Raw genomic sequence first — 20,755 nt, 5'->3', positions numbered from 1 at the left:
TCCAGCAGATCTGGTGAGGGCAAAGGATGGGAAGGAACTGCAAAAAAGAGCCTCTGTGGAGAATGTGGATGCTGACACAGCTTCTGCCTGCGCGGTGGACACAGAAGCTTCGACTCACAGTGAGGACAGAGAGTCTCTGAATCCGAGAGGTCCCAAAAGAAGCAAACCAGACGCCACCTCCATTTCCCAAGAAGAGCTGCAAGGAGGAGACACACCTGTGGGCAACAGAGAATCCCCGGGACCAGCTGGGATGAATCCAGTTCATTCCCCAGGCCCTGCGGACGCAGGCAGTCACCCCGCTGGCCAAGAAGCCGTGGCACTGCCACCCTTTGCATGTGACGTGTGCAGTAAAAGCTTTACATGCAATTCCAAGCTGGTCATCCACAAGAGATCACACACCGGAGAGAGACTCTTTCAATGTAATCTCTGTGGCAAGCGCTTCATGCAGCTCATCAGCCTCCAGTTTCACCAGCGAACTCACACCGGCGAGAGGCCCTACACGTGTGACGTCTGCCAGAAGCGGTTCACGCAGAAGTCCTACTTGAAGTGTCACCAGAGAAGCCACACAGGGGAGAAGCCCTACGAATGTAAAGTCTGCAAGAAAGTTTTCACCTACAGAGGGAGCCTGAAGGAGCACCAGCGAGTCCACTCCGGAGAGAAGCCCTATAAATGCTCCAAGTGTCCGCGAGCCTTCAGCCGGCTGAAATTGTTAAGACGCCACCAGAAGACACATCCAGAAACCACTTCGCAGTGATCTCGTAGTCAGGTCTGTGTCTTCTGCACCAAGAAGGAGTGAATGATGCTTTTTCTCCAGTGTTGTCAGATGACACATGACGGGACAAGGGTGCCTGACACACAGAGAGGGTGCCCTAGATAGGAAATCCCAGGGTGTCTGAGTAAATACGTGTCCTCCCCACTGAGTTTTGTTTTCTGTTTCATTATGTCTGTTGTTTTCTTATAGGTTTATTCTGCTTTGTATTGCTGTTCTTTCAATAAATGATTGTCTTACTAGTTTTCAATATTTGTATAAGGAGAAACCGAGTCTCCCGGCCGACATGCTGTTACCCACTATTTTGCTGTGAAGTACAGTGGTCCAAGGACAGTGGGAAGATCAAATACACGATGCCTGGGGAAATCTGAGCTTGGGATGAACAAGTTCTTTTAGCATCAGCATGTTCTAAAGTCTTATTTAACTGAAACAGCTTTTATTGGTTATCCTGGAGAGTCTTTCTTTTTCTTTCCTTCTTTCTTTTTGTTTCTTTCTTTCTTTCTCTCTCTCTCTTTCCTTTCTTTCTTTCTCTTTCTTTCTTTCTTTTCCTTCTGTCTCTTTCTTTTTTTTTTTTTTGAGACGGAGTTTCGCTCTTGTTACCCAGGCTGGAGTGCAATGGCGCCATCTCGGCTCACGGCAACCTCCGCCTCCTGGGTTCAGGCAATTCTCCTGCCTCAGCCTCCCGAGTAGCTGGGATTACAGGCACGTGCCACCATGCCCAGCTAATTTTTGTATTTTTAGTAGAGATGGGGTTTCACCATGTTGACCAGGATGGTCTCGATATCTTGACCTCGTGATCCACCCACCTCGGCCTCCCAAAGTGCTGGGATTACAGGCTTGAGCCTCCGCGCCTGACTTCTTTCTGTCTCTTTCTTTCTCTTTCTCTCGCTCTTTCTTTGTCTCTCTCTGTCTTTCCTTTCTTTCTCTTTTTCTCTTTCTTTCTTTCTCTCTCTCTTTCTTTCCTTTCTGTCTTTCTTTGTTTCTTTCTCTCATTCTCTTTCTTTCTCTCTCCCTGTCGTTCCTTCCTTTCTTTCTCTCTCCTTTCTGTCTCTTTCTCTCTTTCTCTTTTTCTCTTTCTTTCTTTCTCTCTCTCTGTCTTTCTTTCCTTTCTGTCTTTCTTTGTTTCTTTCTCTCTCATTCTCTTTCTTTCTCTCTCCCTGTCGTTCCTTCCTCTTTCTTTCCTTTCTTTCTGTCTCTTTCTCTCTTTCTCTTTCTCTCTCTTTCCCTCTCTCTGTCTTTCCTTTCTTTCTCCACTCTCACCATCACTGCTCACTGCAGCCGCCGCCTTCCAGGCTCCAGCTGTCCTCCCTTCTAGGCCTCTCGAGCAGGTGGGACTCCAGGAGCACATCACCAAGTTGGCTGACTTTTGTGGTTTTTATGGTGATGGGTTTCTGCATGCTGCCCAGGCTGGTCTGGAGCTTCTGAGTACAAGTGATCCATCTGCCTCGGCTTCCTTAAGTGCTGGCATTACTGGTATGAGCCACTCCACCCTGTATTGTTTTTACTAGATTTTATTATAATTATAACAGTAAAAGTTTTTGCAATAATTTTTGGTAGTGATGAGATCTGGCTTTGTTGCCCAGGCTGATGTGGCATAAGCCACCACACCTGGCTTTAGGCATTTATTTTTCAGAGCTGTTACAGGTTCACAGGGAAATTCAGCGGACAGCACAGCGTTCCCCTAGAGGGGATCCCCACACAGCACAGCCTCTCCCCATCGGCATCCCCAGCAGGGTGGGGCACTTGTTCCGTCAGTGAGCCTGCCTGGACACATCCTCACCACCCAGACCCCGTGGTGTCCATTAGGGCTCGCTGTTGGTGTTGTACATCCTGGGGGTTTGGACATGGGCCTAATGATGAGCATCTACCACTGGAGTATCACAGGGGGGTGTCTTCACTGCCCCCCGAGCCATCTCTGCTCTGCCTATTTACCTGCCTGCCCCGGGTGGTGGATTTTTTGGTTTACATTCGGCGACCCCTAAATTCCCGGTTTGACTCTTGAACTACAGAGGCAATTGGAGTCTGTGGTGACGAGTTGGTCGTAGAGATATTACCATCCCCTGAAGGCTTTGTTAATCCCTAGATGGGTGGGCCCCGAACTCAGGGCTTCCTATTTAGTAGATCGGGGGTGGGGCCTGAGCATGTGCATTAAAAAGTAGAATTCGCTCGCACCTGTAATCCCAGCACTTTGGGAGGCCAAGGCGGGTGGATCACAAGGTCAAGAGATCGAGACCATCCTGGTCAACATGGTGAAACCCCATCTCTACTAAAAATACAAAAATTAGCCAGGCATGGTGGTGCGTGCCTGTAATCCCAGCTACTCGGGAGGCTGAGGCAGGAGAATTGCCTGAACCCAGGAGGCGGAGGTTGCAGTGAGCCGAGATCGCGCCATTGCACTCCAGCCTGGGTAACGAGCGAAACTCCGTCTCAAAAATAAATAAATAAATAGAATTCTTATTAGAATAACTTTCTAAAGTCCACTGAGCTCCCTAATGTCGCACACCATTGCCCCCAGTGTCAACATGGTTCATTAGTATTGTACATTTGCCACGAGGGATGAACTGACCGAAAATATTGCCCCTACCTCATAGAGACCTTTGTGTTCGCCCGGTGCCCTCCCCCTTCCTCCCCATCCAGGACGCCACATTGCCTTCAGTTGTCACGTCTCCCTAGGCTCCTCTTGGTGAAGGTTTCTCAGATTTTACTTGCTTGGGATCACCTGAGAATCTGCACGTTGAGCTCACAGGCAGGGTCCGGCGGTTCTCAGAGGTCTGGGAGGGTCACTTCCTGAATAGCTTGGATTCGTTTATTAAGTTCGCTGTTGTGACACCTCAGTTCTCGTCTTCTTAATTTAAAGGAATTTAATAGAGACACACAGCAAAAGAGACATAGCGTAGAGTAATTGATTGCACAGAAATATAATATTTTGGAAGTTAAGTGCAGAACAGACAGGACACTCTGAGAGAGAGGATTCAGGGCGGGCTGCTCCTAAGGATGAGACGGCAAAGACCCGCTCCAGGGAGACACCCTTTATGGGAGTGTCAGCAGCAGCTGTGCACACGTCTCTTCAGCATCTTAAATCTCCACCGACGGCTGTGTTTTTAGCTATCATAAAAAGCGAAGTGTCAGTGTGTGGATGAGTCAAGATCAAAGTGTGTGGGCCGGGCACGGTGGCTCAAGCCTGTAGTCCCAGCACTTTGGGAGGCCGAGGTGGGTGGATCACGAGGTCAAGAGATCGAGACCATCCTGGTGAACATGGTGAAACCCCGTCTCTACTAAAAATACAAAAATTAGCTGGGCATGGTGGCACGTGCTTGTAATCCCAGCTACTCGGGAGGCTGAGGCAGGAGAATTGCCTGAACCCAGGAGGCAGAGGTTGTGGTGAGCCGAGATCGCGCCATTGCCCTCCAGCCTGGGTAATAAGAGCGAAACTCCGTCTTAAAAAAATAAAGTGTGCGTGCTCTCTGCAGGGGAGGTTCCCTACTGGGGATGACTTTGCCTGAATGAACTCAGTTACTGTGTGAGGCTTATTGTGTTGACTGCGCGGTCACCACGCGTGCACAATCCCAAGCATGTGATCACTTCCCTGACTACCTATCCTGCCTCACCCAGGTCCCTTTCGGAGCAGAATTCTTTCAGGCAGGCACCTGGAATCCGCTGTAGAATGTACATTTACTCCGCGTTCCTTCAAGAAGTGGATGTAGGGGTGGATGGTGGTTCTCTGTTTTGATGATCGGGTCCAGCCTTCTTCAGCAGACCTAGAAAATGTTTTTGATGATACAACCTGCCCATTTAATTTCAGTCATAGTGCTCTATGATCTGTTAATGGCATCCAATGTTTTTTTTTTTTTGAGACGGAGTTTCGCTCTTGTCACCCAGGCTGGAGTGCAATGGCGCGATCTTGGCTCACCGCAACCTCCGCCTCCTGGGTTCAGGCAATTCTCCTGCCTCAGCCTCCCCAGTAGCTGGGATTACAGGCACCCGCCACCATGCCCAGCTAATTTTTGTATTTTTAGTAGAGACAGGGTTTCACCATGTTGACCAGGATGGTCTCAATCTCTTGACCTCGTGATCCACCCGCCTCGGCCTCCCAAAGTGCTGGGATCACAGGCGTGAGCCACCGCGCCCGGCCTCCAATGTTTCTTTAGCCTTCGTTTCCTGATTTGGCTACATGTTCCAGTGACTTGCGGAGTTTTAAATACTTTTTTTTTTTTTTAAAAACAATGCCTGGGGTCCAGCCCAGAGATAATGACATGATTGGTGTAGGATGTGGCCCCCGTAGGATCATGCACCTCCATTCCCAGTCTACAGAAGGTAGACGCCACTGCTGGCTCCTACCCACCCTGGAGGGGGGTCTGTCCTGCCATAACTGGCTTCATGAATGACTCCAGAGACTGCCCCTCATGGCTCAGGGCACACCTGGCACTAGGGGGCTTTGCACTGCTGCTCCTCAGCTGCCTACGTGCGCTGGTGAATGAATGCTCCAAGCCAAGAGGCTGATTTATCTGATGCCCTCAATGGCAATAAAAACAAGATACCCTCTGTAACCCCATAAGCCCAGTGCTGGAAATGACTTGGAAGTGAATTTAGAAGGTGCACTTTTCGACAGAGAAACAACAACCCAGCATTGGTTGACCTACCCAAGCTGGAACCAAATCTGCACCAACCCACCTGGCCCACATGGTGGCTTTTTAGATACTGACCTTACAGATGGGACACGAGGTGGGCAAGGAGGTGGTAGCCCCGACATGGGAAAGAGGGGGAAGAGATCGGCTCCCCTGGCATGACCCCTGGGGTCTTGGAGGCTGGGCGGGTCAACATGTCTGGAATTGTTTCTAGCTTTCTGGTTTCCCAGAAAAAGGAGCTGGGAAGACAGGCTCAAGGGATTCTCCTGCCTCAGCCTCCCTAGTAGCTGGGACTACAGGTGTGTGCCACCACATCCAGCTAATTTTTACATTATTTATAGAGATGGGGCCTCACTATGTTGCCCAGGCTAGTCTCTAACTCCCGGGCTTGAGCAATCCTCCTGCCTCAGCCTCCCAAAGGGCTGGATTACAAGTGTGAGTCGCTGCACCTGCTCATGGATCTTGGCCCAGGGTCTTCTTCTGCCAGCTTGGAAGGGAAACCCCATGACTGAATGTGATTCTGAGGATGGCTACGCGGTTCTCTCTCACCGTCATTGCTTAGACAGACTAAAGACTAGAGATGAGGGCATCATGGACTTCTTCATACAGAACCCCAGGAGTACAAAGACACCCTGTCACTCGCAGGCCGCAGACAGTGTTGGGCCAGGCCCCCTTGCAAAATGCTGAGCAGGATGGGACTCACTTGCCTTGGGCAGACCCTCTACAAGGGGAAGGAACAGGGCTTCTGTGCCAGTTATCTGTCTATTGCCTCCCAGCTTTAAGTCCACAAGTTCAGTGCCCCCGCTTGGCAATGATGGAGCTGTCGCCCTTCCTTTGCAGCAAGCATCGTGCTGAGCTCAGCCACTAGAGGGGGCGGGAGGGCTATCCCAGGAGGAAGAGACGCCACTGTGCCGCCATCTTCCTTCCTGCTCCTGTTGGGGCCTGTCAGTCCCACAAGAATGGGGCCCCCTGGCATGTTTGCGGCCCCAGCTCCTGCCCGCGACTGCCTCACCACAGCCCTCTCCATACCCCAGCCACCAGCCTTGGCCCCTGCACCCCGGTTAGCTGCCTCCTACTTCCCCGGTGACCGTGGTCCAGCCCTGGAACAACCAGAGGCCTCAACCAGACCCCCCAGTGAGGTTCCTACTTCCACTGTCGCCTTGCTCCTCCCTTGGCATAACTAAAAGTCTGACTGCTTTTCAATGTTTCTTGTCACCTGGCAGCTGGACAAACTGATAAGCCTGGGTGCTTCCTCTTCTAGTGCCCCTGGGGAGTTCATACTCTGTGCTGTAGCCCTGGCTGTGGTCCCACCCCCTAAGCACCATAAAACCCTAAATCAACCTCCTTTCTCTGCCCTCTCAAGCCACATTCAGACCAGCTTGGGAAAGCCCAGTCTGCTCAATTCAGAAATCTTATTATGTGATAAACTGCGCACTCTCCTGGAGCATGCGTGTGAATGCATGTACATGTGGGTCATCCTCTTAACGTTCAAACCCAGTTTTGGGTGGGCGTAATCCTGTTTCTGCAGGGTGGCCCCGACGTTTGCATTTTTCCAGCCTCTCACCTGCGTAAGCCAGGATGGGGTAGGTGCCCCTTACCTCAAGCCAGGCGACAGGCCGTTGTGTGCCAGCCCCAGCTTTATATTAAAGGCCGTTTGTGCTCATCGTTGTCTGTTTCTTTCTCCTAACCGGACCCGGACTGATACAGCTTCTCACGCCGTTTCTTCTCTGTAACTCTCCAATCATTCTTCCCCAGCAAAAGAATGACTGAGAAGGCAAATAAAAGCCGGGAGTCCTGAGCTAGTACATTTCCAGCAACACAGAAGAGCATCGAGAGGGCCGGGCGCAGTGGCTCAAGCCTGTAATCCCAGCACTTCGGGAGGCTGAGGCGGGTGGATCACGAGGTCAAGAGATCGAGACCATCCCGGTCAACATGGTGAAACCCCGTCTCTACTAAAAATACAAAAATTAGCCGGGCACGGTGGCGCGTGCCTGTAATCCCAGCTACTCAGGAGGCTGAGGCAGGAGAATTGCCTGAACCCAGGAGGCGGAGGTTGAGGTGAGCTGAGATGGCGCCATTGCACTCCAGCCTGGGTAACAAGAGCGAAACTCTGTCTCAGAAAAAAAAAAAAAAAAGCAAACAAACAAACGAAAAAAAAACAAATAATGAAAAGACAGTAGTAACTATGTGAGTTGGTGGATACATTAATTAGCTTGATCGTGGTGGTAACTACACCCCATGTAGGGAGATGTAAACGTCAGCATGGTGACCTTAGTCACCAAGGATGGGTAGAGGTCCAGAGTCGGAGAGCAGCCTGGACAACACAGCGATACCCCCATCTTTACAAAAAAGTCTTTTTTAATTAGCCATGTGTGGTGGTGCTTGCCTGTAACTGCAGCTACTCAGGAGGTTAGAGCAGGAGGGTTTCTTGAGCCCAGGAGTTAGAGAATGCAGTGAGCTGTGAATGTTCCATTGCACCCAGCCAAGGTGACACAGTGAAACGTTGTCTCTAAAAATAAATAAATAAACAAACAAATTTATCCACAGAGGTAGGAAATCTCTACAAAAAAAAAAAAAAAATCCCAAACAAACTATATGGCTGTGCTCAGTGGCTCAAGCCTGTAAAGTGGGCAGATCACAAGGTCAGGAGTTCAAGACCAGCCTGGCCAATATGTTGAAACCCTGTGTCTACTAAAAATATAAAAATTAGCTGGGTGTGGTGGCGAGTGCCTGAAGTCTCAGCTGCTCGGGAGGCTGAGGCAGGAGAATCACTTGAACCTGGGACACAGAGGTTGCAGTGAGCTGACATCGTGTCACTGCACTCCAACTCGGGCAACAGAGCAAGACTCTGTTTCAAAACAAACAAACAAAACCTATAAAATACTGATGAGAGAAAATGAAGAGGGCAGAAAAATGGAAAGATATTCCATGTTCATGGATTGGAAGGATTCATATTGTGGAAATGACCATAATATTAATAGAGATCTACAGATCCAACACAATCCTTTTACCAAGATGCCAAGGACATTCTTCATGGAAACAGATGTCATGTCTCAAGAGGAGAGGATTTGAGGGAATTTGGTGGGTAGATGGTGGTTTTAGGCAGACTCCAGTTTATTCCAGTTAACTCCATTCTGACTCACTATCAACATCTCAGTTGTTAAAAAGGAAAAATATCACAAAGTATGAGAAAATGCATCAGAAAATAAGTGTCAGAAATTTTTGGTGAAATGACCTTGTTTCGAGCACTTTACTGTCATAATCTTATTTCATCTTCGAAACAACACATCAGGAAGGTAATAATTCCCTGGTTCTTTTCACAGGGAGTTTGAAGTTCCCAAAATTCAGCGGCTTGCTTAAGATTTCCCAAGGATTGAAACCAGAATCACTGTAAAATTAACAGCCCTCCAACTTATCTTAAATGTTAGATGAGAAAGTTTACTCTGAATTTAAAATGAATGAATAACAATTTGAATAGAGTTGTGGGTCATCCAGTCATTCACTGATGCTGTGAGCTTCCAAAATGTTGATGCCTAGCACTTAATTATCATTCCACAGGGACTCCATGATCCACAGAGCCAAATTCACACCCACCATTAAGGCTTTTTGTGCTTGAGATGCCTGAGGGAGGTGAGAACTAGGGAGTCCTCAGTGTATCTATAAACCACCTCCCACCATCCTGGAGTGAATGCAGAGTGGAGACCATGTGCCCTTCTGTGCTTCCCACTGTTTTTATATAAGAGTAGATTGGCTGATATAAAACCAATGATTTAGTTTAGTTCAAGCTAACTATGTCAACTATTGAATTCCCATGTCAGTTCCCAGATTTTTAAAAGTAAAAAATCGTCACTGATATCCACTATGTATCAACAATGACTGTCCCTTTTTTTTCAGTATCTTGACATTCACATGTGAAAGTTTCCTCAAACTAGAGCAGATCGCTGGTTTAATATTTATCAACCGACTCTTAACATGTCCTTTACTAATTAGTATATTGCTATCTATGGCATGAAGGGACCCAAAGTGGTCAAAACTTGGAGATGTATATTCCCTGAAGCCTCCAAATGAAATATGAAAAGTAATTGAGTAGATCTGGACAACCAAATGTATGTGCATGGGAGGCATATTTAATGCATTGATATCCTGTGGGTGGGGTTTCCTTGGGAAACGTAATCAACACCAATCACCTAAATTGGATTCTATGGCCCTAAACCAATCTTGGGACTCAGAGGAGAGGCCTGGAGTCCCTGAGGTTCTCTATAAGTAGGCGCAGTTCAGCTCCAGACTAGGTGGACAGCGCTTCCCAGAGGAGAGAAGGTGGGAGGCAGAAGTCGGGAAGGGGTTAAGTGTCCAGCAGGGCGTCTGCAGGGTTTAGGAATTGACCCTCAGGAGCTGGTTTCAGAAAGATTTGCGTTGGGAGGGCTGGTTTCAGAAAGATTTGCGTTTATTTTCCCAGGCATTTGCCTGGAGACCTTGTGAAAGCAGCAGGTCACCTTATACCCCATTCTTTACTCTGACTTGTTATATAAATCTTTTGTAAAATAGGAATAATATTAACTTTCTCATCATGGTTAGGTTACATTTGATTTTAACTTTTAGAGATGAGCTCTCCCTCACTGCCCAGACTAGCCTGGAATTCCCAGGCTCGAAGGATACGCCTGACTCCACCTCCTGAGTAGCAGAGACTGCAGGCTTATGCCACGAGGCCTGAATACATTTTTAATTTTTCTGTAGAGATGTGGTCTCGGTGCACTGCCCGGGCTGCTTCTGAACTCCTGGGCTCAAGCATGCTCCCGTCTCGGTCTTCCAAACTGTTGGAATTACAGGAGGGAGCCACCTTGCTGGCCAGTCACCACTTGTTAAAAAGCATTGCTGTGCAACTTTATCAGAGAACACCAACCAGAAAAGAAGAAAACAAAAAAGCTTTGCTGCATTTTCCCTTTCCACGGGGTGTAAAATCAAGCCGTTAATGAATCAGCCTCAACTGACTAAGCCAATGAGAAAGCTAAGTGTCCCAACCTGGGTCCCCCGTGTACTGTATACTCCCAGAATTCAATACTGCCCCGTGTGGCTGCCTTTATTTTCTCCCACGTCCCATTGCTTTCTTCAGTGGGACATGAACTGACACAGAATACAAAGCGGTTTCTGGGAACATGAAAACGCTTTTTTTAGAGACGGGATCTCACTATATTGTCCAGGCTGTTATCAAACTCCTGGGCTCGAGTGATCTCCCGTCTCAGCCTCATGAGCCACAGCGGGCGCCCTGTGGCTGAGCCATTATAATTCCAGAATTTCAGGGTGCCTTTTCCTCTCATATCTGTATGCTTTTTCAGAAAAAAAATTAATTTACTTTTAAATAGAAAAATAAAAACGATACATATTTGTGGTGCTCAGCGTAATGTGCTTTGTAGGATATAAGCATTGTAACATGGTTAAATTGACGTAATATTCATAAGCCCCACTTCATGTCAAATCATCTTTGGTCATGAGAATATTTAAAATCTACTCTTTGGCCGGGCGCGGGGGCTCATACCTATAATCCCAGCACTTTGGGAGGCCGAGGCGGGTGGATCACGAGGTCAAGAGATCGAGACCATCCTGGTCAACAAGGTGAAACCCCGTCTCTACTAAAAATACAAAAAATTAGCTGGGCACCGTGGTGCGCGCCTGTAATCCCAGCTACTCAAAAGGCTGAGGCAGGAGAATTGCCTGAACCCAGGAGGCGGAGGTAGCGGTGAGCCGAGATTGTGCCATTGCACTCCAGCCTGGGTAACGAGCGAAACTCCGTCTCAAAAAAAAAAATCTACTCTTTTAGCAATTTCCGAGTGTACAGTGCGTTGTTTCGAGCTGAAGTCCCCATGTGGGACAGTTGCTCTCCTGAGCTGATTTCTTCAACTGACACTCACACCCTTTGACCTACGTTTCCCCAACCCCCACCCAGCCCTGGTAACCACCGTTCCACTCACTGCTACTGTGAGTCCACTGGGTTTCAATTATTTATGTCATTTACTTCCTTTGTTTAAATTTTTTCATAATTTGAGCTTGTATTTTGGATTCGGTGGGTCCTGTGCAGATCTGTGGCAGGAGGGAATTGAGTGATGCTGAGGTTTGGGGTGTGACTATCCGTCACCTAGGACGTGAGGACAGCACCCTATAGGTGGTTTTTCAACCTTCCCTCCCTGTGTCCCTCCCGAGGTTCACTGGTTTGGATCCACGTCCTGATTTCCTTTCCTGTGTACACGCCCAGGAGCGGGACGGCCGGATCATGCAGTTGTTCCACTTCTGATGTTTTGGGAGCTTCTGCACTGTCTCCCATGTCAGCTGCACTGACTTACATTCCCAGCACAGGGCGCCGAGGCTCCCTGTCCTCCGAATCCTCTCCCACACTCTTGCCATGTTTCTTTTTGGGAACAGCCACTCTAGCTGGCGTGAGGGGTGTCCTGTGGTTTGGATTTGCATGTCCTGAAGATGAGTGATGGTGAGCACCTCTTCCTAGACCTGCTGGCCATTCACAGGTCTCCATCTGAGATGTCCAAACAGGCATCTCACCCCCTTCTAGTGGGTTCTATTTTCTCGCTGTGGAGTAGTTTGAGTTGCTTGTGCTTTGCATAGGAGCCCGTGTGAGATGCGTGGTGTGTAAATACTGTCTCCTCCTCTGGGTTGTCTCCCCGCTCTGCCGATGCTCTCCCTGGCTATCTGTCTGTTCTGCATCTGCTCAGATTCCTTCCAGGAGGTTTGGGTTTCCATCCTCCAGGCTTCCAGGGACCTTTCCCGAGGCCCTCCTGCCAGTTCTTTCTCCTCCCTGCAGACCTTGAGGTGGCTTCCCCGGCCTGTGGCTAGGAAAGCAGGGCTGCATTCCCATAGCTGTTGGCCTTGGAGGATGACTACTGCCTGGAGAGTATCACACAGTGGCTCCTGCCTGATAAATCTAGGTTTAGTAATTAACTTAAAAAATCTTATTATTGTATGAATCCACTTCTTAAAAATTTCATAGACCACTAGACTTTATTTATTATTTATTTATTTTTTTTTTTTGAGATGGAGTTTTGCTCTTGTTACCCAGGCTGGAGTGCAATGGCGCGATCTCGGCTCACCGCAACCTCCGCCTCCTGGGTTCAGGCAATTCTCCTGCCTCAGCCTCCGGAGTAGCTGGGATTACAGGCACGCGCCACCATGCCCAGCTAATTTTTGTATTTTTAGTAGTGACGGGGTTTCACCATGTTGACCAGGATGGTCTCGATCTGTTGACCTCGTGATCCACCCGCCTCGGCCCCCCAAAGTGCTGGGATTACAGGCTTGAGCCCCCGCGCCCCGCCGACCACTAGACTTTAAATCCATGTTCTGGGATGAGACTGAGTAGAGAACCCCTTAGAGACAGAAAGCAGATTAGGGATTGCCGGGGGCTGGCGGGGGTGGGCAGGGGTGATTCCTGATGGGTGGGGCTGGGCTTTTTGGGGGTGATGAGATAATTCTGGATCTAGACAGTGGTGATGTTTGCACAACACGGCACACATCTTAGTGCCTAGAAATTGTGCTCTTGAAGCAGGTAAAAATGACATTTATGAATGTGAATTTCACCAAAATAACAAAATATTTGTGTAGGAATTTAATCCTTATAAGGTTCTTTAGCGGTCCCCCTTCACTGGGCAAATAATTCTGGGTTTAAGAAGAAAATTTGTCAGGGGACAATGATACGTTGTAACTGTTTTCCTTTGTCTTATTGCATAATTATGACTAAGGATTTGCCTTGGATCTTATCTTGATGAGAAAACATGAAGAACTTACATTACTGTTACATCCGATTTAACTCCACATGCCTGTCGTATTTATTTACAGTCACACCTGTTCAGTGCACAGGAAAACCTGTGCATTTGGCCTCTGCACAACGAACCCCTAGAGATCAGAATCCAGGGGAGGATTTGGATTTTACACCAGAACATGCAGTCAGGAGTAGACAATGGAAGAATAACAGAGTGGATTGATTTCCACTGTGCGGAGTCCGATGCTAGAGGGGAAGAGGGATCCAGGATTGGGATGAGGGATTTGAAAGAGAAGAGTAAGTGGAGTCAAACTTAAGCTAATGGGAGCCGCGGTGGCTCTGGCCAGTTGTCCTGGCGCTTGAGGAGGCGAGGCTGTGAGTTCAAGGCCAACCTGGGCAACATAAGAAGCTTACATTGATTAACAAAATTAAACTGATTGAGATCATGCTTTTTCCACCTGCAGATTCTGAACAGTGAATCAATTACTGAGAAAAACCAGAAGCCGTCTGTGTGGATAGGTCTCAATTAGACACCAGCCACTGGAAGAGCTTTCTCTGAGACTGAAAATTCTCCACTAGATATGGCTGCAAAGTGCGCACCCTCATGGCATCAGGGAGAAGCCTGCGGCAGTCCTGGGTCAGACCTGCCACGGTCCATGGTGACCCCAGGAACTCAACTTGGACATCAAGACTGTGATCCTGAGACTTGGCACATGAACTTCAGGATGTTCAGCTGCCCGGAGCAGTCGGACCCCATCCAGGCTCTGAGGAGACTCACTGAGCTGTGCCACCTGTGGCTGAGGCCCGACCTCCACACCAAAGAGCAGATCCTGGACATGCTGGTGATGGAGCAGTTCCTGATCTCCATGCCACAGGAGCTCCAGGTCTTAGTCATGATGAACGGGGTGCGGAGCTGCAAAGAGCTGGAGGACCTGCTGCGGAATAACGGAAGACCCAAGAAATGGGTGAGTAGGACCCTGGTGGTTGGTGCAGGGAAGGGGAGCTGGGCTGGGCCTGCAAGGTGCAGCCGGACTGGAGAGGACACGAGGGGCTGCCCTAGGTCAGGGCTTCCAAGTAGAGGAGAGTTTGCCCATCAGGGACACATGGCAGTATCGGGGGACATTATTTGGTTGTCACAAGCTAGACATTCTCCAACGCTCAGGACAACCCACGGTGACAAATACTCATCCAGCTTCAAATATCAGCTGTGCTGAGATGGCACATCGCTGGTCTAGGAGAGGGACAGGCAGAGGGGACCCAGGGACCCACGCCCTGTGTGAGGCCAACATGAAACAAAGACATTGGTAAAATATTACGCCTGACGGAACCCAGGGAAGGAGGCATTAGAGTGAACTGAAGGGGGGTCCAGAAGTCCCCACCTGAGGCAGGGAAGTGGTTGGCATCAGAGATCCAGGCATCTCTCTCCAGGTCCCCACAGGAGCCCCTAAGTTCCAGCACAAGGTGAGCTGCCGTCGGCCAGTTGAGCTGGATTCACCCAGAATATTTCCCCTTTTCTTCTTGGTTTAGAGACCCTTTCATCCAAAGGACCCATATTTATATTCTTATCTAGAATATTCCAGGCACAGGCAGGTGCTGGAGTCCAGAGAGGAAGAAATTCAGACAGGACTGCTGTGTCCACAGAGCTGACTCTGCATCAGGAAGGGGATTTTGAACATTAATTACAGCAAAGTGTGAGCATGACGGCAGGACCCAGGGAATGTGAGAGCTACTTTCAGGTTCTCACCGTGCGTCTGATTGTCTTTTTTCTCTACAGTCTGTGGTCACCTTTCAGGGAAAACAATATATGGTGCAGGACTCAGATGCTGAGATGGCTGAAGCCCCCGCCAGTGTCAGGGATGATCTGAGAGACGTGTCCAGCCAGCGGGCCTCCTCTGTGAATGACATGCACTCGGGGGAAGGCCAGGCCAGCCGAGAGCTGCAGACCCTGCCCAGGGTCCCCGCACTATCCAGGGGGCAGGTGAGTGTGTGAGGCCCTGGTGTCTGGGCAGAGGTGGCAGAAGGGGAAGGCCAGGCCAGCCGAGAGCTGCAGACCCTGCCCAGGGTCCCCGCACTATCCAGGGGGCAGGTGAGTGTGTGAGGCCCTGGTGTCTGGGCAGAGGTGGCAGAAGGAACAGGAGGAAATCGTGTGGCTGCTGGACTGATTGAGAGATTTGACACAGGACAAAATTAGAGCCATTCCCCATGGACGTGTTGCCTCCTGACGTTCCTGAGCCATCGCAGAGTGAAACCTCCTCTACTTTTTCCCTCCACTATGGAAGCTGTTAGCATTTAGGGTGGGGGTAAGAAATGGTGTCAGTGAAGTGAGGGAGGCAGTTGGTACAGATGAATGAACTGAAGGTCCCTTCCCCACGGCCAGTTTCCTCAGACGTTTCATTCAGCAAGGAACACACTTCCTACAGATGGTTGATTTCTTAATTTGTGGCAAATTTCTCAACTGGGGTGATTTTGGCTTTCAGGACCCATGTGGCCATGTGTGGAGATTCTAGGGCGTGGCGGGGTGTTCACAGCATCTAGCGGGCAGGGTCTCCGCACTGCACAGGAGCGTCCCCACCAGGAGGGTGATGCAGCCCCTGTGCCAATGGTGCCACAGGTGAGGGACCTCGACCGAGAGTCCTGCTCCTTCCAGTGTCGGGGGCAGGGAGACGGTGGCATGGCTGGGAGAAGTATGCTCAGAGAACCAGAGTGAAAACCACCACATGTGTGTCATTAGAAAAGTTTGTGTATCCAATCATGGACCAGACAGAGGTGTGAGTGCTTCGGCCATTTAGACACGGCAGTCGTTGCTCTTGGTCTTCCATTGTCACCGAGAGGACTTTCTTCTGCCACAGACCACTGACATAAAAGGTGACCAAAAGACTCTGAGACCCGAGCAGAACCTGGAGAAGGATCTGAAGGAAAACAGCAAAGAGAACCCAGGACTCACATCCCCAGAGCCTCAGCTTCCACAGGGTCCCAGTGAGTATGGAGACTTGGATCCACAGGGAGTTAGCCCCTCTCTTCTGGGGTGGGGGGCTGGGGCCAGCATGATCACTCCTGGGGGAGTTGGTGCTCAGCTGCCAAAGCGTCTCCATCCCCCACTCTCCAGAGACCTACGGTCCCATGTCTTAGGCTTGAGGTGGAGGGAAGTTCTCAGCCAACTTCAGCGTTTGGTTGCAGTGAGTTTGGTGAATTGAGAATGTGTTTTATTCACTGTTTTCTGTGGAATCCCTTCTTCCAGCAGATCTGGTGAGGGCAAAGGATGGGAAGGAACCGCAAAAAGGAGCCTCTGTGGAGAATGTGGATGCTGACACAGCTTCTGCCTGCGCGGTGGACACAGAAGCTTCGACTCACAGTGAGGACAGAGAGTCTCTGAATCCGAGAGGTCCCCAAAGAAGCAAACCAGACGCCACCTCCATTTCCCAAGAAGGGCCTCAAGGAGGAGCCACACCTGTGGGCAACAGAGAATCCCCAGGACCAGCTGGGATGAATCCAGTTCATTCCCCAGGCCCTGCGGACGCAGGCAGTCACCCCGCTGGCCAAGAAGCCGTGGCACTGCTGCCCTTTGCCTGTGACGTGTGCAGTAAGAGGTTTAAGTATTACGGCAAGCTGGTCATCCACAAGAGATCACACACCGGAGAGAGACGCTTTCAGTGTAATCTCTGTGGCAAGCGCTTCATGCAGCGCATAGGCCTCCAACTTCACCAGCGCACCCACACCGGCGAGAAGCCCTACACGTGTGACGTCTGCCAGAAGCGGTTCACCCAGAAGTCCTATTTGAAGTGTCACAAGAGGAGCCACACAGGGGAGAAGCCCTACGAATGTAAAGTCTGCAGGAAGGTTTTCACCTACACGGGGAGCCTGAAGGAGCACCTGCGTGTCCACTCCGGAGAGAAGCCCTATAAATGCTCCAAGTGTCTGAGAGCCTTCGGCCGGCCTGCAACGTTAAGACGCCACCAGAAGACACATCGAGAAACCGCCTCGCAGTGATGCCACCATCGAGGCTGTGTCTCCTGCACCAAGAAAACGTGAATGATGATTTTCCACCGATGTTATCAGATGACATTTTACACATGAAAGGAGGCTGGCCAGACACACACACGGGGTGCCCCGGATGTGAATTCCCTGGATGTTTCTTTCGATCCTTTTCCTCCGAAGGGAGTTTTGTGTTTTGTTTCATTACGTCTATTGCTATCGTATGGGTTTATTTTGGTTTGTGTTGCCGTTCTTTCAATAAACAAACGTCTTGTTAGCTTTCAATACTGTATAACGGAAAACCGAGTCTCCTGATTATCATGCTGTTAGCCACTGTGCCGCTGTGAAGTACAGACGTCCGAGGAGGGTGGCCAGATTAAATGCACGATGCCTGGGGGAGTCTGAGTTTCAGATAAACATTTCTATTAGTATCAGCGTGTTCTAAATCATTCGTTATTTATCTGAAACTCAGCTTTGATTGGGTATCCTAGTTTTATTTTTAATTTTTTTTAAAATATGGAACGCTAAAATAAAAATATTTTTTATTTTTGAGATGGAGTCTCTGTCTGTCGTGGCAGGATCCTTGCTCACTGCAGCCGCGACCTTCCCGGCTCAAGCATTCCTCCCGTCTAAGCCTCCCGAGTATCTGGGACTACAGGATCACACCACCACTCTGGCTAGTTTTGGTAGAGATGGGATTTCGCCATGTTGCCTAGGCTAGTCTTGAACTCCTGGGTACCAGTGATGCACCTGCCTCAGCCTCCTTACGTGCTAGTATTACAGGCAAGAGCCACTGCACCCTGTATTGTTTTGTTAGACTTTATTGTAATTATTATATTCAAATGTTTGAAATGATTTTTTGTAGGGATGGGATCTCGCTCTGTTGCCCAGGCTGGTCTGGAACTCGTGGCCTCAGGCGATGCTTCCACCTTGGCCTCCAGAAGTGCTGGAATAATGGGTGTGAGCCACCATGCCTAGCTTTAGACATTTATTTTTCAGAGCTGTTACAGGTTTACAGGGAAATTCAGTGGACAGCACAGCCTCTCCCCACCAGCATCCCCAGCAGGGTGGGGCGCTTGATCCGTCAGTGAGCCTGCCTGGACACATCCTCACCACCCAGACTCCGTGGTGTCCATTAGGGCTCCCTCTTGGTGTTGTACATCCCGGGGGTTTGAACAAAGGCCTAATGATGAGCATCCACCACTGGAGTATCATGGGGGGTGTCTTCGCTGCCCCCCGAATCCTCTCTGCTCTGCCTATTTACCTCCCTGCCCCAATGGTGTATTTTTTGGCCTAAAATTCGGCAACCGCTAAATTCCCAATTTGGCTCTTGAAGTACAGAGGCATTCGGAGTCTCTGGTGACTAGCTGGTCTTAGTGATATTACCATCCCCTGAAGACTTTGTGAATGCTCAGATGGGCGGGCCCCAAACTCAGAGCGGCTGATTTAGTAGACTGGGGGAGGGGCCTGAGAGTGTGCATTAAAAAATGGAATTCAGTGCTTGCTTCCCCAGCACACGCACTAACATTGGAACGATACAGAGCAGATTCGCATGGCCCCGGAGCACGGATGGCACGCAAATTCGTGAAGCTTCCATATTTTAATTTGTTTTTTTTTTTAATTAAAAAAAAAATAGAATTCACTTGAGAATAGCTTTCCAAAATCCACTGAGCTCCCTATTGTCCCCACACCATTTCCCCTACTATTTTTTGTTTGTTTGTTTGTTTGTTTGAGATGGAGTCTCGCTCTGTTACCCAGGCTGGAGTACAGTGGTTCGATCTCAACTCACTGCAACCTCCACCTCGGGGGTTCAAGCTATTCTCCGGCCTCAGCCTCCCGTATACTGGGACTGCAGGCACGCGCCACCACACCCAGCTAATTTATATAGATATTTTTGTTGTTGTTGTTCTAGAAAAAGTCTTTTGCTTTTTCATAGCATAGCGAGTCATTTATGAAGAGGAAGTGAGTTCCGTTGAAAAATACTTGAAATATTCTCTTAGGGGGAGAAAGCAGTTCTTCAGCAGCTTGGCGGGCTGCTGGGCCGGGAGCCTAGAGCTCTGCCTGTTCTGAGCCAGCATGGACAATGCCTCTTCGGCAGGCACGGCCCAGTGCCAGCTCCTAACGGCTGGGATGCTGCTCTGCACACAGACAGCATTCTGTAGGGCTCAGCCGTGGACATCCGGGATGGTGGCCGGCTCCATGTCCAGGAGGCAACACACCACATCCACACGGTCCATGAACACCCTAAATGGTAGACAACCGTGTCCGGATTGAAGATGCCAGGCTGTGCCGATTCCACGGCAGGCCAAGGGGTTTTACAAAGACTCAGTGATCAGTTCAAAGCGTTTGAAGTCACAGTTTATTTGTGAGGCTTTCACACACCAACAGGCAAGCAAATATACTTAACACACGCACTGATCAGAGAGAGGGGGAGTCAGCCAGGGCCAGTGGCTCTCAGACGGCGCTCACTGACCAACCAGGCGGGTCTAGATTTCCCTCAAAATGCTGTTTAAGTGAAAGACACTTAACAACAGGCTCACTCTGACCTTCCTGTGGTATTTTAAAAACAGGAAATAGAGCGGGCACGGTGGCTCAAGCCTGTAATCCCAGCACTTTGGGAGGCCGAGGCGGGTGGATCACCTGAGGTCAGGAGTTCGAGACCATCCTGGTCAACATGGTGAAGCCTCGTCTCTACTAAAAATACAAAAAATTAGCTGGGCACGGTGGCACGCGCCTGTAATCCCAGCTACTCGGGAGGCTGAGGCAGGAGAATTGCCTGAACCCAGGAGGCGGAGGTTGCGGTGAGACGAGATCGCGCCATTGCACAAGAGCGAAACTCCATCTCAAAAAAAAAAAAAAAAAAAAGGCTGACCAGCAGAGTGGGGTGGGTGGGGTTGGCTGCATTTCCTGAAGTTCTGCGCAGGTGTGTGTGGCCCAGGTGTGTGGTCGGCTGCACCCTCTGGGTTTGTGTGATGTTCTCACGCAGCACAGTCACCTAGTGATGCGTTTCTCAGAGCATAGCCCCATCCTTAGGTGACCTGACATTTTATTTCTTCCTGTACTAATCGGATTGCTGCTGCTGCAGGGGCCCGGGCCTCTGAAGGAGTTAAAAATACGCCCGACTGGCAAATCAGCTGTTTAAGTGAAAGACACCTAACAACAGGCTCACTCTGACCTTCCTGTGGTATTTTAAAAACAGGAAATAGAGCGGGCGCGGTGGCTCATGCCTGTAATCCCAGCACTTTGGGAGGCTGAGGCGGATGGATCACCTGAGGTCAGGAGTTCGAGACCAGCCTGACCAATATGGTGAAAACCCCGTCTTAAAAAAAAAAACAGGAAATAAAATTTCCATGTGAAAGACACCCTCCCTGTACCAAAGGAACGGGGTGGCTCACACCTGTAATCCTGGCATTTTGGAAGGCCCAGGCAGGAGGATCCAGGAGGCACTCGAATTCAGGACCTGCCTAGGCTACACAGTGAGACCCCATCCCCACAAAAAAAAAAAAAAAAAAAAAAAGCAAAGCTGGCTTGGTAGCCCATGCCTGAAGTCTCAACTACTTTGGAGACGAAAGTCAGAGAATCGCTGGAGCACAGGAGGTCGGGGCTGCAGTGAGCTGTGACCCTGCATCC

The 20,755-nt window shown here is 49.6% G+C and overlaps 2 protein-coding genes and 1 non-coding gene across 17 annotated transcripts in view; all 3 read left to right on the top strand.

The window, feature by feature from the left end:
- The window catches only part of LOC100402578 (zinc finger and SCAN domain-containing protein 5A), a 112,217-nt gene extending 111,198 nt beyond the window's left edge, over nucleotides 1–1,019 (top strand). For 6 of the 11 annotated variants that reach the window (XM_002762521.6, XM_078361670.1, XM_078361669.1 and 3 more), the window contains one exon: nucleotides 6–1,019. In XM_002762521.6, the coding sequence (XP_002762567.3) occupies nucleotides 6–754 (749 nt within the window). In that variant the 3' untranslated portion in view covers nucleotides 755–1,019. The remainder of the gene's footprint in view (nucleotides 1–5) is intronic. The other 5 variants (XM_008988703.6, XM_078361671.1, XM_078361674.1 and 2 more) reach the window with 1 other exon arrangement.
- LOC100405843 (zinc finger and SCAN domain-containing protein 5A-like) overlaps nucleotides 1–17,417 on the top strand; it is a 128,615-nt gene extending 111,198 nt beyond the window's left edge. For 4 of the 5 annotated variants that reach the window (XM_078361682.1, XM_078361680.1, XM_035285275.3 and 1 more), the window contains 4 exons: nucleotides 13,618–14,118; nucleotides 14,928–15,131; nucleotides 16,003–16,129; nucleotides 16,392–17,417. In XM_078361682.1, coding sequence (XP_078217808.1) covers nucleotides 13,735–14,118; nucleotides 14,928–15,131; nucleotides 16,003–16,129; nucleotides 16,392–17,140 — 1,464 coding nt within the window. In that variant the 5' untranslated portion in view covers nucleotides 13,618–13,734 and the 3' untranslated portion in view covers nucleotides 17,141–17,417. The remainder of the gene's footprint in view (nucleotides 1–13,617; nucleotides 14,119–14,927; nucleotides 15,132–16,002; nucleotides 16,130–16,391) is intronic. The other variant, XM_035285276.3, reaches the window with a different exon arrangement.
- A 1,205-nt stretch (nucleotides 17,418–18,622) lies between these two features.
- Nucleotides 18,623–18,729, top strand: LOC118150345 (U6 spliceosomal RNA). The gene has a single exon (XR_004738457.2). It is a non-coding gene; the product is annotated as a U6 spliceosomal RNA (small nuclear RNA).
- Nucleotides 18,730–20,755: the final 2,026 nt, after the last annotated feature.

This window comes from Callithrix jacchus, chromosome 22 (assembly GCF_049354715.1).
Source record: "Callithrix jacchus isolate 240 chromosome 22, calJac240_pri, whole genome shotgun sequence".
Taxonomy (NCBI): Eukaryota; Metazoa; Chordata; class Mammalia; order Primates; family Cebidae; genus Callithrix; species Callithrix jacchus.
Note: the sequence above shows the minus strand (reverse complement) of the source record. Positions and strands in the feature narration are given on the sequence as shown.